At 37.9% G+C, this 17,601-nt stretch overlaps 1 protein-coding gene across 44 annotated transcripts in view; it reads left to right on the forward strand.

The window, feature by feature from the left end:
- SLMAP (sarcolemma associated protein) overlaps nt 1-11,788 on the forward strand; it is an 83,331-nt gene extending 71,543 nt beyond the window's left edge. For 28 of the 44 annotated variants that reach the window (XM_062610715.1, XM_062610739.1, XM_062610723.1 and 25 more), the window contains 5 exons: nt 141-461; nt 1,802-1,919; nt 3,503-3,674; nt 5,129-5,263; nt 9,847-11,788. In XM_062610715.1, coding sequence (XP_062466699.1) covers nt 141-461; nt 1,802-1,919; nt 3,503-3,674; nt 5,129-5,263; nt 9,847-9,936 — 836 coding nt within the window. In that variant the 3' untranslated portion in view covers nt 9,937-11,788. Of the gene's footprint in view, nt 1-140; nt 462-1,801; nt 1,920-3,502; nt 3,675-5,128; nt 5,264-8,723; nt 8,814-9,846 lie in introns of all 44 variants that reach the window. The other 16 variants (XM_062610717.1, XM_062610741.1, XM_062610718.1 and 13 more) reach the window with 1 other exon arrangement.
- Nucleotides 11,789-17,601: the final 5,813 nt, after the last annotated feature.

The following is a 17,601-nucleotide window of genomic DNA, read 5'->3' on the forward strand; positions in this document are numbered from 1 at the left end:
TTGACAAGATTAATATACTCTTCAACTGCTCTTGGATTCTTTAGTCTTACTAAACATCAGCAAGTTGAGAAAGGGAATAACATGTTTGAGATTTTCTGTGAGTAGTTTTTAAAATACTAACATGAATGTATGTTTTCCAGCTCAGTTGCGAAGGTTACAAGAAGAAATTGAGAATCTTCGTGAGGAAAAGGAGAACGAAGTTTCAAGCACGCGAAATGAACTTGTCAGTGCTCAAAATGAGATTCTGTCACTTCAACAAGTAGCAAAAAAGACAGCATCAGAAAGAGATACAGATATTTCTGCACTGCAAGATGAGCTGCAGACAGTGCGAGCAGAACTTGAACGGTGGCGGAAAGATGCCTCAGATTATGAAAAGGAAATTGTCAGTCTGCAAGCCAGTTTTCAGCTCAGATGCCAGCAGTGTGAGGATCAGCAGAAGGAAGAGGCTACACGCTTAAAAGGTACTTGTATAAAAGGGTGTCACAGACCAGTGCTAACCATAGCAGCCTTCTCAATCTGATTTCAGTTATTCAAATCACTCTGTCTCTCTATGTATAGTCATTTACTTTATCTATATACACCCACATGTGTATTTATATATATTTATCAAGGCTTGTAGTGTAACAAAAGCTGTTTTGTGTACTTCATTAAATACTAATTGTTGATTATGCCTAAATTAACCTAGGTGCCCTTTGATATAAAGAATAGACCAAGTATAATTCCACTCAGGAACATGGAAAACGTGTACCGTTTGAGTCTGCCACTGATGCTGCCACAGATTTCCAAAAGGACTTGTAACTTGTGTATAATTTAAGCCCTTAAAAGGTTAGCTTCTAACCTTTTAATTTTTCTAGCAAAGCTTCATTCAAGACAAATAAATCTATTTTATGGCTTGTTTAGACTGTTGATACCATCTCATTTTTAACATAAAAATGTTAAATTTAAAGCTTTATTCTGAGTGCATCATGTGGAGATACACAAATATGTTGTGTTGAGCCAGCATAGGGCTTCTTTTAGGCTTACTCATTTGTGTTCACTTCACATGTAATGCACCCACATCTCATGAGGACTGGTTGCAAGCCACTACTCCAGGCCTACAGCTTTGGGTCTTGGAGAACATGGGGGGTTCACAGGGGTTCATAGGGGTCAAAAGCTCATGCTGAAACTTTGTACATGCCACAGAGAAACTAATATTTGTAAATTATGCTTTAAATTCTGAACTGGTTAATGTTTGTGAAGTTGTCAGAGAAGCCTTTTTCCAGTTCAGACTGCAGTGCCATTCATTGCATTACTAAGACATATGTAACATTGATTTTTATCTATTTTGCCAGGGATTGACTTGTTTCAAAGGTCTCATTTTGACCCTTTAATTATTGCTTTAAGCATTCTGTTCCTTGTGGCAGAGGCATGGTACCGAGTGCTTCTAGTTCCTTGCTGTTTTCAAGACTGGTAGATTATTTTCTTCAAATACGCTTTTCTGTCACTGTTCCTAAACATATAACAACTGTTTCTACTAGAGCAGACCCATAAATAGACTGGTTTCTATTCCTTTGTGCTTCAGAAAAAGTTTGCATTAAAAAAAAACAGTGCTAACTTGCTTAATTGCTCTCAAACCTCTTAACAGTAGAAGATATTGTAATGTTTTATAGGTGCTTGTGAGAGAATTCATGTGCCATGACTATAATCACATATATTTGAGATTGACGACTGATACCAGCTGTTCCTCCATTTATTAGCTGGTGGTACTTGAAGCAGTCATAAAATAATTTTACTCAATGCAGTTGAATTCTGTTCATTGCAGGTGAACTTGAAAAGTTGAAGGCACAGTGGAGTGCTCTGGAAGCCGAATGCGTTACACTAAGGAAGGAAAATACTTTGCTTTCATCTGAACTTCAGCGGCAGGAGAAGGAGCTTTCTAGGTAAGGGCGCGCAAAGGATTTGTCCAGGAGGGTATCATAGTAGCTGAAGAGGGGTTTGGTTGTTTATTCTTCCAAAAAAATGGTACTAGATTTCTGATGGCGTTTTCAATAAATGCATTGAAATTTTATTTATATCATAGTATTGGGCTGAACACATTTTCATGCCATGTTATACCCACCTATTTGTTCTGTTTTGCAAATGCTTCTGTATTACTTATCAGTCATGTTGTATTGTCGTAAGGCAACCTGACTTATTTTGCAGCTTTTAATAAGGACTCAAAAGCATGTTTTGTGAAATTACCTAGTTTTAAAATTTGTCCTCCTACTTAAAAGGTAACAAACCACATAGATTTCATAACCTAGAATTTTCTCAGCATTCACAGTTGGAAAATGATTCTCAGATGGTAGGGTGTCTCATGGAAGCCTGTCACATTATAAATAGTAATGGTGGGCAGAACCAGTGTTCTGTATCATGTTTTGGTTAACAGAGAAGTACAAACCTTCTTATCACAAGCACCATAATATCTTTCAGGAGGGATTTTAGGGTGCAGGAGTATTTGTGTTTTACTGTATTTCTTTTTCTATTTGTGCACATGACATTGCTAAAGGCTGTCTAAATCTTCTGCCTCAAAATAACTTCTCTTATCCCTTCATCAGCCATTATTACATTGTTTTCCAGTTTCAGATAATGGAATTCAGTTCACAAAGTAAATATGGGACAGCAACTTTGTTTTATTGTAAATCTGAATTTTACAATCACGCTGTTTGATTTGGGGTTTATTTTTTCCTTCTGACTTCCTCACTGTTGTAAGATCTCATTGAAAAATGGAAATTTCCCACAGTAAAATATTTCTATTAGTGTGTTATTTTACAGGTATCAAACCTTTCTTTTTTTGTTCCATCATGCCACGATTTCCACTTATTGCTTTTTGTTTGGTTTTTGGTGGGGTTTTTATTTGTTGTGTTCTGGGTTTTTTATTTCTATCTTTTCATATGGAAGGTTACATGAGCAAATACAGGCTTTTCACAATGGAGATATGGAAGTTGTGTCCCTTATTTTTCTTTGTCTTGCACAGGCATAAATTAACACTATTTGGTTATTACACTGAAGTTTGTAATGGCTTATGCCTATTACACAATTGTACTAAACGCTTCAGAAGATACTAGCTATTAGCTTACGCAACTGGAGTAAGCAGAAGCATGTATGCAAATAAGTGAAATACCTCTGACAACCTTGGGCTGATATGCTTCAAAAGTACTTTGGAGTGTATCATAAGTATGTGATGAATAATAAAAATAAAGCAAGAAACTAAAATTATGCATGATAAATTATTTAAATTATATGATTAATTATACACACTAAGATGTGCGCATACATTTAAAAGCAAGACTATGGTCAGCCTTTTGTCAATACTTTGTATAGGGAAGCAAAGGGATCATCTACTCTGAGGATTGCTCTAAGCTATTTCCGTATTAAATAAAAATAATGTGTGAAGCTTTGGAGGATGAAAAGTGCTTTAAAAAAATCTCTTCTTTGTTTGCATTTAAAACACATGAGGAATCAATTGGATTTTGTTTTTCAGCTCTCAGAAGCAGAGTTTAGCGCTAACCAGCGATATAAGTGTTCTTGAAATGTCTCGAAAGGAACTTGAAAATCAGATGGGATCTTTGAGAGAAAAACATCAACGGGATGCAGCTAGTCTAAAAAGCCAACTCAGTGAAGCTGAGAGTCAAGCAAAAGATGTTCAGAAAGAGGTAACGTGGAACATTATGTCTGTGTTGAGAGAATAAAATGCCCAGTGACTTGATTTTTAAGCTACAAGAAAAGAAATGCCATTTCCAGTAATTAAATTTTTTCATACTTTTATTGAAAGTACTTTTATGGTGGCTGACAGTATAGAAATAGAAACTGGAGGTTAAATCTGAAAAGGAAATTTTCAGGTAAAATGACTTGTATGTGTTTGGAGAACTTCCTGAAGTTTACCTCCATGCATTATATTTGTGAATTTACCTTTAAGCTGTTCAGACAGGTAAACCCTTATTCAGAGACTTCCTGAATATCATGGAATACAGTTTCATTACCTGTTATGAGTCAAAATTCAATCTTTTTAGTCAGTATGATCTTCCTAGTTAGATTTAAGCTCTTTTATTTGTCAGTGGGACTACACATTTTTACAAAGGTCTTCTTTCGTCTTCCTGGATCGCTTCAGGCTTCTAAGGATCATTAGCAAGTACATAAGAAAAAAGGTAGCTTTTTCAGCATGTGTTTCATCTGCCTGGCCTCTAAAGATTGTCTGGCTGAAGGCCGTAGTCTCCAGCAGTTACTTGCTTTTTCTTAAGAGCATTTTGAGGGAAGTTTTCTCCAGTCACTGGTTTTAGTTTCTTTTGCAGTCCTTTGCTTTGTTTTGTCATTAATTCATCCATGTCACATTCCTTACTGTTTTCAGAATTTGAAAACCTCAGTGTTGTTAGTTTGTGGGCCTCTAACCAGATGTATTTGTAAGATGCCTGATCTTTTAAATCTGTGGTAAATGCTACTACTGAAAGTCATTGATCCTAATCCCTGTCATGAGGACTACTAGAAAGCTTGTCATCTATAGAAAAAGTTGAATGTGAGTTTGAAAAAGGAGAAGCTGCCGTGCTATAGGAACATGGGACACATTCACCCAGTATTGTTTGTACTTGACCCATGCTGAGGATTACGGTATGATAGTGATAAGGCATAATTTTTTTTAAATGCCTTATACTATGTGTGAGGAGGGTTTGATTTTCTTCATATAGAATGTTGATTTTTGCACCCACTTGATTGGTGTAGATATTTAAGCTACAGCTTAGATTTAAGACCACTATTTAAACATAAAGGACTCCTTGTTCCCCTATTTCTTGTTTTGTCTTCAGTTACTACACCTCTTTTCAATCTGATAATGAGTAGTTGTTTGGTATGGGAGATGAATTAAGGACTTGCATTTACTTAATATTTCTTTGTTTTTAGTTATCCCAGCCCTTCAGTATTAGGGACAAAAATCTTCATTTGAAAAAAAATGGACATCTAAACTAGGATTTTTCTACCCTACTTTTATGAAAAGAGAGTATGCTGATACAAGGGAAGTTACTCTAGGCAGATGACAGGAAAGGAAGTGTGCACAAAGCAAATGTAAGCATGTGCTGAGTGTCCAGGGGTCTGCAGACTCTTTTCTCTTTGTCTTTAGTATGAAAGAACACAGACTGTGCTCTCAGAGCTAAAGGCGAAGTATGAGATGGCTGAGCAAGAAAACCAGTCACTCTCAGAGGAGCTCAGACAATGTAAAGAAAACTTGAAGCTGCTACAAGAAAAAGGAAACAACGTAAGTCTGTACAAAATAATGTTGGGAACTTGGGTTATGACACTGGCACTTCTGTTGATTGAGGGAATATACGAGTGTCAAATAGAAAAAGACGGGGAAAAAAAGGCTGTGAACCATATATACAAAATTCCATTCTGGAACTATCTGTGCAAATTTGCAGCTCATTATGCTGTTACAACTAAATATGCAAGTTAAATGTACAGTTGTGTGACAGTTTTAAACATGGCCTTAGATATCTGCTCTCTTGGAAGGATCTGGCTTAAATACTAGTGACCCAGAACTAAGTAAAACTTGTATCCATATAAATTATGAAATCTTTTTCAACGTTGTTTTATTGGTATTTATTACAGTGGGTGTTCCCTTCTTACTCTGGCTCATGCTTCTTAACAGTGGTTATCCCCGACTGGCTCATGCTGTAAACAGTACAGTTAAACTGTCCTTTCTATTCATTACTGAAGATATTCTTTTCTGTTGCAATTACTTCGAGACGTTGCATCATTAGAATTGAGTTTACAACTAGGAACAATGGTTTATTTATTTTTTATACTGAGATTTCTGCAGTCCTCCAAATGTTAAAGGTGTGGCAGACACATTATAAGGTCATAACCTTATTTTAGATACCTTATTACCCTGGGATGGCTGGTTTATTGTCTTCCTGTATGGCATCTATGATAAGTTCAGCATGAGTAACTCCTGCAGTGAATAATACAAAACAGGGGGATAATGGGTGTTCTTTAGTAGCCTTTTAGAAAAGTGTTTCTCTGTCTGCAGAGAAAGTTTTAAAGGGGCTATTCTCTAAAATCAGCTGGCTGCTAGGTGCCCAAAGTTTGTATGAATACTCTTGCCATAGCCAAATACCAAGTGTAAACCTCTATCATAGTAGAGCTGTCAAAGATTTAAAGAATTCAAAGCCCTTCTCACATCTTCAGCCATCTCTTTAGGTATACAATGTTGGAATTCTCTTGGAAACTGCTTCCTGCTTAGAATTCTTCTGCAGTGCTCAGATAACATTGGGTCACTAAAGCAGGCAGAAGTCAGAAACAACCAAAAAACACCCATTTTAATAGGAGGGGTCACACTGAATAAACAATTGTGAATGTGAGATTTTCTGTTGTATTGAAAGCATTAATCTCAGTATTAAAATGGTCAATGGACAAAGGGGGATAGTAAAGGAAAGAAATACTGTGAAGGGAATTGGAGCACATGGTGAAAGTAGAAGACCTTAAAAAGTACGGGAAATTTTAAGAGGAATTTGGGGTGAGTATTTAGATGAAATCAGGAACCACAGCAGTTGCCAAATATGTTTCCAGAGAAGGACTTAGTTAGAACATTTGAAACCTGGAGGTCAGGGTATGATGAAGAGCATCCAGCCATTTAAGGACGCACAGGAGAAGCTTGCTCTTCAAGAAAGCATTACTCACAATCAGTAATGTAAAACATCTCTGTCTTGTGGATTATTTGAAGCATCGCTGATACTTGACTGAGTTCCAAGGTCAAATTTTTCAAGTACCATTGTCCCCTTATCCTGGAATCATTATCTGCTACTGCATGTCTGAGGACAGTGACTCACAAAGGGACTTCCCACTGTGGGATTTGTTCCTTTTTACAGCCCATCTGTATTTGAGTTTGCGTATCTTCATATTCAAAGACAAGATGCATATTTTCAGTGAAGCACCTCATTAAGTTCTCCTCAACAAGAAGGTGATTTGTTAAATATTGATAAGTTCATGAGGGGAAAAATTTAATCATTTGGAGGCAGTTTCATTTAATGTGGTGGATATTGATCATCTGCTTCATTTGCCAAGATGTCACAGCCATGAATGTGTATAATTAAAAAAAAAACAATAATAATAGAAAAATCCATAGAATTGTTTGGTGAACTAACAAATGTTAGAAAAGACAAGGCCTCTGTGCTCCATTTGGGATGTCATTTAAATAGTAAAGTTTTATACTTAAGTTTGACTTTGAAAAAAAGAATTGCAGTGTTGTGTTCTAAAAGGCTTAGCAGTGTGGTGTACTACTTGTGCTTGCATGCTTGTAGTCGCTGATTATTTCCTGTTGTGCTTTATGTGACAGATTTATTGATGTGAATGGTTTGAGAACATTAGCTGCTCTGGTTGACTTAAATTTCTGGCGCTTTTTTGAACACTGCTCTGATTATTTCTTCCAACATGCTTTCTGTGGGAAGGTGGCACTCTGATTTGTGGCACCAATGACACAAAAATGATCCTGCATGAAAATTACTTCAATAGTTACACATAATATTGCTATTAAATATTTACCTTGATCAAAACAAATCTGAATGGAATGGTAGATAATAGGATACCTTGTAAGATTTGTGTGGTTTGAACCATATTAGAGGTTCAGTGATTAAGTGACTTGTACAAATTCACGACAGAATGCAATTTTATGAATCATAGATTTTTAGAAAGTCTTCAAACATTAATTTATTATTTAGTTATTTGAACAAAATCAAGGTGGCTTCAGCACGAACAAGTTCTTAATATTTGGCATGGTTTGAACTTAACCTCTGTCTGTCTTTGTGTGTGCACAAATACATAGGCTAGGATACAGAGAAAGCAGATGTCTTCAAGGGCAGCTTAAAAAGAAGTTAGGTGAATTTTTGCTTTTACTTTCTCCTGTTAAGGATTGAGTCTGTCCATTCAGAATGTGAAGTAGTTCACAGTTAATTGAATGTAGCTGAGAGAATGTGTAGATGTTTCTCATGAGGCCATAAGCTAAGTGAGCCCTGCAATCTTGCCAGCTGGTAGCTTGGCCCAGGTCCAACATTTGATCAGTTTTCAGAACTGTGTTTGGTCACAAGGCTGCTGACCTGCCAGAGATGCTGATCTTGGTGGTACCTCTAATCAAGATGTGCTTCCCTGCTTTATAGTAACCTAGTGATGATTATACAGTCATGTTACAGTCTCACAGTGATGTCTGAGCTACTGGGTTTGTCTGTGTACATAGTTGTGATTAATTCACTACTGGAGGAAAAAGATTGTTTTTCCTGGAGGCTGGTGATGGAAAATGGGAAAGGCGAAGTAGCAAGGAATGAAGAAGTAGCTGAAAAATTCAGTGTCTGGTGTAAGTTTTTTGCCTTAAGAAATCCAGATGGGATTTCCTATCACTTAGGAAAACTAAAACCACCTAGAAATAAGATACAGGCAAATCAGTTTAAGATTTGTGTTGCTTTTAAGAGCTAAATTCCAAGTTGTGACAAGAGGTTTCTTAGAACATTTTCTGCTTACTTCCCTTTATTTTTAAACTTCCCTGTTCATTTGAGTAGAACGGTGTACTAACTGTGTATACCAGATTAGATAATGCTGTATTATGTTAGATGTCTTTAATACATTTCAATTAAAACAAAACTCACTGACTTATTTTCCCCTCTCTAAATCATCTTTACCTGATTGATTTATAGCACAAAGTGATTTTTAATATCCCTTCCCTTCTTTAGCCTTCCATATTACAACCCGTCCCAGCCGTATTCATCGGCCTAATCCTGGCTTTCCTGTATTGGTGTTACGGCCCATTGTGGTAGCGAAAGGTACAAGCACTACTGTTCAGTCAATGTATGTTTGTCCCTCTCACCTGTTTGTGCCATTTCTGTATAAAATAGTGCATGGTGAAATACACAGGTATTTCTTTACCTGAAGCAAACCCTTCATTTAATATGCCATTCTGTTGATACGGATGAGCGGAGCAATCAACTAATCATTTAACATCTGTGTGATTCCTTTAATTCTAACAATGAATTTCATTCTAACTGGTTCTCAATGTGCTGCTTCTAACTTGGTTTGTCTTTAGCAAATGGGCTACCTTTTGCACAATGCTGCTATATGCTAGGGCCTGTAAGAAAACTTAATTGCTTAATTAACTATGAAAAATGAAGAGTTTGCCTCTAATAATAAAAGTGAACAGCTTTGGTTCCTATTTATGGACTAAGAAATTCCTCTCTGGCTTTAAACACTTTATTTTTTTCTCACTATTGCTGTGAAGAAGATGGGGAAAAAAGACAAGATGATAAATAGGTGGTTGGTTTGTATCCTGACCTCTCGGCTTGCATCCTCTCTAATGTCTCTCAGTGTGTCCTTCCTAAAATGCTGTTGTTGTCATGAAATGTTGTGACAGTCTGTTAGAAATGATGTTGTTAGGATTTGCTGCAAATGAACTTTATACATCTGGATTTAAACATTCAAAAGCTAAGTTAAAAGATGTCAGTACTGCATAAACCTGTGTCTAGCAATTACTTGGCACAAGCAATGTTTTAAACATCTTAAACATTCACACATTTAATAGCAGATCTCTTTGGGGTGTGTATGGTAATGAAGTTGGAAATATGGAACTGCCAAAAGTTCTCCTGATGATCCTCAGTCATGAAGAGTTGTGGAGTTCCCTTTGCTGGAGAAACACCGTTTACTGTGATGCTCTGAGTCAGGATGAGCCTGCAGCAGGGTTCATGAGTAACATTTTAGTGGTGCCTATCAACAGGAGCTCAGGACTTTCAGGAACCACGGGGTAAACTGATTAGTGTGAATTAGAACAAATATGATATTGATTTTTTTTTTCTCTCCACACAGAGACAATGGCCTTGGATGCCTGTGATGGCAGCTTTGGTTGCTGTAACAGCCGTGGTGCTGTACCCAGGCCTAACCAGAGCTTCTCCATGAGAACTGTTGTTGAATCCATACACCGTCCTCCCTTTAGAAGCTGGCAACATTCATATACTGAGGGAAAACAGATTAATTCTCTTCCTTTTTACCTCTTAATACAGCACAGCTCCGCGTGAGAACAGCAGTAGGGTCATTTGCTTTAAACTGTATAAAATGTATCTGTCTATAAAGAGGGAATAAAATTGTGATTCATCATACTGTGAGCAATATTTTTGCTTACAATTTCATGCAAGTTTTAAAATAGTATGTTGGGATTCTGAATACTATAATGGTGGCCTAAAGTAGGCTTCTCGGTACCAAATTATTTATAATGGCTAGGGTTGTGGACACTTACTTTAGAATCTGATTGCCAGATTTAACAGGAAAAATACATTTCTGATTTGGACACCCAAGCCAAGTAACCTTGCAGATACTTGGTAAAGAGATGCAGTGTGCTCAGTGCCTTTCAGTATGATTTTTTTGATTCTGTTTTTTTTTTTTATACAAACTAGTATACCATTTTACTTGCTGTTAAGTCACTGAGCTGTTGGGAACAAGACTTAAGAAAACGTATCACACCTTTTCAAGGAAGCGTCTTTTCTTTATTAAGGATTGCTTTATTAATAATTTTTGGGAATAAACACAATTCATGTCCAGCCTTAAAAAGATAGAGATATTGATGGTGAAGACCAGCCTAAAGTATTTAGTGTGCGCGTGTGCGAGTGTAAGCATGTGTGTGTTTTTGAGTGAACTAAGATATTCCTGGGAGCAAGTACTTGGTCATTTGATGGACATAGTGCAGTGGTTCAACTTACGTTAACTTTAGTTTGAATGTAATTTATTAAATTTCATATATTTAAAGAGATATGTTCTTTAAAAGTATGAATACTTTCATATCACATGTATCAGTTTATTTTTTCAGTCATTTGATACTTTCTGACTTGAGCTGGAGATGCTCTTTAGATAAGCTTTTGTTGACGTAACTTTATTAAGAGAACTGCTACAGTACGTCTGTGATTAGCTGAAAAAAATCAAAGAAACATAAAATACTACGAAATTGGAATCATTTGCCTGACGGAGTATTGTCAGGTGAAGATGATTTTAATTTGGTAGTAAAATTTTGTGCATCCTCATTACATGGCTGTAAGTATGATGCAGTGGTCCCCATTACAAAGTTTATTTTCCTTATCTAAGTACTATAACTATTGCTACTTGCTGACTTTTGGTGGGAATCACTGTAGTTAGTGCTGAATTAAATGTAGACTGTAGTTGTCTTGTTCAGCTCAACAGTTCTGTCAAAAAAAGTTTCTTAAAGACTTAAATAATATGCTAAAGAATGGTAAAGTAAAATGGCTTTGCTAAAGGAGTCTTCAGAACAGGGAGGTAATCTCAACAATTCAATTGGCTTTTAAGAATGTTATGGCAATCGACAGATAGTTTAAATATTTAAATAGAAATTTAGCATATAATTTGTGAGGTTTTAAGGGTCATTGTCCTTTAATTAAAGGTTCTGTCTTAAGGGGAATTTACTAATGGGAGGATTATTAGTTGGAAAAAAGTCCGCAAGTGACTTGTAGAAAAATATATATTGTCATTTAGTTCATTCATTTCATCCTTTTCAGTTGCAGGAAGCCACCCAACCACAGAACACTCGTATGCCAGTGGTACTTAGTACCTCTTGTATATAGGTTATTGCAAATATTGTTCTGAAATGCTTAACTTCAGAATTACATTTTTTAAAGTAAATAATTGTTTTAAATCTATTTTGTAAAGATATAAAAATACAATAGAATTTCTGGAGTACAGATTAAACTATTTGCACTAACACACGTGATGTGCATGATTTAATAAAATAACTTTACTCTCCCTATGCATGTTTGAGTTGAATGTCATTTGAAAACAAAAGATTCATGCTAAGTTTCTTTTGCACTAGGTATTGCCACAGCTACTAGGCACAATGTCTGCAGCATGTCCAGTAATAATAGCAAAAGACTTTTTTTACCACTGCACTGGTTTAAAATTTTGTCTAGCTCATCTCTCTCCTGTCTGTGGTTTTCAGAAAGAAAGAGGGGAGGAGAGAGCCGTTGAAGGCAATATGGAAGCGTATTGCCATGGGGGGAAAAAAAGGTATTCACAGCTGAAAGGTGGATAGCACCTGTGGCAGGGGTTGTGAGATTGGAGGAGCAGGATTGGCAGGAGGAGATTGGATTGGCTGCAGATAGTGGGGTGATAGTGGAAAGGCCTTTGAGGGGAAGGGAGCCTGATGCTGCCTCTTCTCTCTTCTAACATCTTGATCTTCCCGTTTGTCCCTCTTTCAGCTACTGTGTCTTTTCCAATGGATCCTATTCCCTCCTCCCTGCCAGTAGAATGTAGCCATGGTGTGAGGAGGTGGAGTGGAGCCTGGTGGAGCAGTGGTCCCTCCTGGCTGGTGGCAGGGAAGGAGGTTCCCTGGGACCATCCTTGGTGCCAGCCTGCACTGCAGTTGGTGCCCCATACTGAGCCACGCTGCCTGTGGCGTAAGTGTGTTCTTGTATTAAAGACAAGTACTGTGTTGTCAGAAATCTGTAGAGCATCAGAAAGCTGAAATTTGAGACCCAACACGGTTGTATTAAAGGAGAAAGATTTCTAATTTAATTATGTGCATGTGTGCATATTTATATTATATACACAGGTGCATAGTATGCATTGCATGGGGGTTTGTGCTTACAAGTATACCTGTGGTATCCTAATAGTGCCTTTCCCAGGAGTTCTTGATACTTGCATGTTCAAAATGATCAGGAATGAGCTAAAATGCACAGTTCACTTTTTTTTTGTTGTTGTGAGAATCCCTGGAGAAGAATTGGATAACTGGGAAGCTGCTGTTCCTCAGTGCTTTGATACTAAAGCAGCAAGTGGAGTTATTTTGCAAGCACTCTATGCACAAACCTTCCTGGTGTTTCATTGTGTTTGTTAATGGTAAATGTGTGTGCTCTTCTACACTCTTATTTAGGTTCTTTCTTTTTTAGTTCAGAGGCTTGATTAGCTAAGCCCTGGAGTTACTGTAGTTAAGAGCAGCTTTTCACAAATGTGTAGGATGCTCTACTTGTAAAACAAGTGTTCTGAGCTTGCACTGAAGTTTGAAGTTTTAAAAAGGTTCCTCGTACTAGTAAAAATAGTCTGAGAAGTGTTTTATCAGTTGCTAGTTTGGTTTGGAAGATTTAATATAATAAAATATCTGAACACTTCAGTTTTGTCCTAATGTCCTGACTAAGGCACCTCCTTTTAAACTCGAAAAGAATTCTACCTATATGGGGACTACAACAGCAGGCCTCTTATTTAAAAAATAGACATATATAAAAAAATACAGCCTAATTTTCCTGTTCCTTGTAGCTGAATTAAATACGTTCTTCCAGAGTCTCAGCTTGATCCTGCTTGCAGAATCTCTGGAATTTTTTTGGTGCTAGATGGACCCTGCACAATTATTGCACAGTGTTGTGATCCTGCACAATAAATTGCAGAATTTTCTCATAAGAGACTCTTAGTTGGACTTAGTACCAAATGCCTGATGGCTGAAGCAAAGGTAATCATCTGTGCGTGTATTTGTGGGGTATAATCCCAAATTACTTTTCTTTCTAATCAAGTCTTCTGAAGGATGTTACCTACTCAGAGTTTCAGTGCTTTACATAAGATTTTGAATGTCTCATGCCTTAATCTGTAGGGTTCTACTGCTTGCAAGAGTCATTTCTTCAGCTTGAATCTTCTCCATGACAAATCCACTGCTGAATTCATCCCACCAGCAGCATCCGAGCACTTTAAATGACCAGATCACCACAACAGCTTTTGGGAAGCCATCATAGTTTGGACTAGCTCTGCAGCTGTGCCTGGCCAGTTTCCACTAGGGGCCTTTTTTCTCTCTGGCTTTTCATGCACCATTAGTATTTCATTAGCAACTGTCTCAGGTTTTTGAATCTCTATTAATATAGCAATTGATCATACAAAAGAATTGAAAGCCATATTCTCTCCTGCACTTATATCTCTGAAGGGTGATTGCTTCCAGCCTACAGCTGCATTGAATTCCCCAGATCCAGCTGGTTTACTCATCCCAGTCCCTCTTTGCATATGCTTCTGGAGACAAAATTCCTTTTGTTTCCCTCTGGTGGGCAAGTGGTCTCCAGCATGGGGCTCCCAGTTCTTCCTGCCTTCCTGGGTTTTTAGGTTCTGCCAAACTGTTCAACTTGGCGAGCAAAGGTTTGTCCACATAGACAAGTTCTGCTTGAGAAAGGGATGCACCCACTACTGCTTCGAAAACTGGTTGTCACCAGTATGTGACTAAAGGCTCCCAGAAGTAGAAGGCAAATGAGTAACTGAAACAAAGGTTTTGGTGGTAAGGGCCATTGAAGGCTCAAGTTTCCATTTGTTGGTAGAGGGAACTTGTATCTGGTTGCTTTTCTGGGTATCACAGTCATAAAACTTCACTGGCTGCTTCAACATCAGACCATAATGTCAAGAAGTTAAGCATGTATTTTAGAGAAAGAATTCTTGCATTAAGAACTTCAGAAAAAGAATCGGTCACCTCTGTAGGTAAGTGTCCTTGAGTGTTACTTGAGCAACTACTGTATTCTTAAACCCACAAACCAAAACCCAACCCTGTATTCCGGTTTGTCTTGCCTTGGCTCCCAGCCTCTGGATTCAATGTATCTCTCTTGGAGGATGTTCTACTACTGCAAATGTGATCCAGGGATTCGACGTACCATGGTCAAAATAGCTTCCAATCTTACTTTATATGTATAGATTGACTTTAATTTTTTTCTTCATCCCGCTACATTTTTGTCAGCTTTTCCTAAATGTTCTTTTTTGAAGAGTAGATGCTAGATCAGAACATGTCCTTAAGTAATTTCTTTACATCATATAAATAGATAATAAGCTTTATATCCTCCTTTGGTATTCCTGTTTGGCTGCCTACAAAACCCTTTTGGGGAATCACTGACTTCCATCACCTGGATTTTAATCTTTTGAATCAAATCTGTGCATTCCTTGCATCACCCCAGGCCCACGGTATCTGACTTTGCAATACTGTTCAGGAACAACCACTGTAGGCAAGCAGTCCAAGGCAACAACGCATTACTGTTCAGTACTTCATCCATGGGGTTTTTTCCCCTTTGGGTTTTAACAGGGATGACTACTGAAGCTTTTCTAGATTATTGATCATACACTGCTCAACAATAGTGAGCCAAAACCAGATCCCTGCAGTACAGCAGGAAAAATGTTCAAGAATAATTCCTTCTCTTAATTTTTCCATCTGGTTTTTAATCGGGATTATTACAGTGCTGGCAGTGATCACTTTTCAATATAAATCAAAAGATTGACAGAACTCTTGGTTTAATAACACCAATAAACAATTTTTTTAAAAACTTCTAAATGTGGGATTTTATTTTTTACGTGCTTTGACAGGCATAAATCATTCTGCAGTCTTGAATTTTGTCCCAGTTGCTTCCCATAGTTACTCTGCGGTTTGCTTAGACCTTCCTGTGAAGCAAAACCAGCCCTTTTCCCAGGATCATACGTTCTGCTCTCTTCCCTCAGCCCCATCGTGCTGTTGCCCATTACTGCCATTCTCTCTGTAAGGCGTTTCTAACCCTAAATTATTCATGTGACTGCTCGGCTCAGCGTTATTCCCAGTGCTGGAAATGTAACAGTTCTAACACACCAGAGTGTGTGTGCATGTGTATACGTTGCTGTACGGAGATTGCACTTGCATGTGGTGAAATAGATCATGACTTGCGTTTAGCCATGAGACTGGGGATGTAATTGAGACTCTCGGTTCCCAACTGTGGGAATGGAGATGTTCGTGTGGAGATGTAACTGTTTTATCACGTCAGGTGACATACTAAAAATGTGGATGTGCTTCCAGGAACATCATCTCTTCATTGTACCTGATGAAGATGAACAACTCCAAACCTTAGGGTAAACTGAAAGTAACTTTTTCTTACCTGATCGTATTAATCAGTAACTTGAGAGAAAAGGGTTAAGTGATCAGTTTGTTCTGTTCTATTGGAATAGAGTTTATCCAGAAGCAAGCCTGTATTTGTTTCAGTACCCTCTGTTAGGAAATTGATTTTTGTTTTTTTGAAACACCACACACGTATTATGAGTGGTAAAGTGCTGCCTTCAGTATGGAATGGATTTACTATTCTAATATCTTTGTGCTAGATCGTCTATGAAGTTTATAGTCTATTTATATTTCTTGTAAGGAGTTCTTGCTCTGGAAAGTACTTTGGGTATGTCATCAGTTTTGATGTGACAAAACTACTTGTCTTGAATAATTCAGTGGCTCTTCTTTCAAAATGTTCCAAATATGCAATATGTCTTTTGGGATGAATAAATGGTAAAAAATGAGAATAAACCTACAACACAACAGAAAGCTGATTTGTATTGTACATAGTCTTTCATTCAGCCTAACTCCAAATTCCAGCGCTTCACTTTGGAATAGCCCGCTGCACTCTGCTTACTGCAATAGGTGACAAGTTACTAGTTAATGAAAGCCATTAAAACTTACCTTAAAATTGGAATCTCTTTACCTGTTTACTTTGTACAAATGGGTTTCAGAGCTACGTGACCTCCCCTCCTCTGTAAGGGGGTAAAGCAGTGCTCCAACAGGTCTGCATGCAAACCCAGGGAGAGGGGGGCACAGAGGATGAGTTCATGCAAGGGTTACAGGTTGTTTAGTGACTGGACACCCTCGGGCTATGATTCACAGATCATCCTTCAAGAAAACCAACAATCCTACAATCAGATGCAATTCCAGAGCCGTGCTTCAGTGCTGACTCAGGAGAAGGACATTCACTGAGTCACTTACATAGTTTTCAGCAAGATTTCGGCAAGTTTAAGGCAGGGAAGTCTCCTCCCTGTGTGCGGTGTGGTTTGGATCCACCCCTGGGTGTAGTTCAGGTGTGGTTCTACTCCAGGCTGTGGCAAGTCCTGGTGTCAGAGCCCAGGGAACTTGCTTTTATTTCTCTGCTTAAAAAGTTAACATCAGAGGTGACATTAAAAACTTCTGCCAGATGCATTAGGCTTTGGGGGGGGTTGGAGGGGAAAAATAAAAAGCCTTTAAAAAGTGTGAAATACGTCCATTTAGCTGCTTTTCATGGGCTATAATGGTAGCACCTAACATCTACCAGTAACTTCGGCTTGAATTCCTGTCTCTCAACCACCACTGCAGCATGCTCTTCCTTTGACTAAGAAGAGAAACACTGAATTAGTTTATTTCTGAGCAATACTATATGTGAAAAGCAGTGATAAGATTTGCTCATTCTTAAAGGTTATTAATATTCCAGGCTCATTGGGTGTGATTCTAAAGGCGCTTGGGTTTAATGTTGTCTCTAGCAGTCACAGTGGATTGGCAGTGCTTCTGTTGCAGAACCTGTCTGTAATCAGCCATAGCTGGGCATTGTGATAGACATTTATTGCTCAGGTTTTTCCACTTCATAGTTCTTGTAATGGCACATAAGTGAAAACGTGGCCTGCAGCAACTTCACAGTGGTTTTTTTAATTGCACTTATAGCCTGGTGCTGGTGTCTCTGTACTACACGAAGCAGCAGTAATAATACATCCTTCCTCTGCAGGCTTCCCTGAATTGTAACCCTTCCTTAGCTTCCAGTACTTTCAGATTTGAAGGGCTCTCATCCTCTGTTTACACAGTAAATT

The sequence above is a fragment of the Pezoporus occidentalis genome, unplaced genomic scaffold (assembly GCF_034315485.1).
Source record: "Pezoporus occidentalis ecotype Australia unplaced genomic scaffold, CSIRO_AGI_Poc_V1 ctg149, whole genome shotgun sequence".
NCBI lineage: Eukaryota > Metazoa > Chordata > Aves > Psittaciformes > Psittacidae > Pezoporus > Pezoporus occidentalis.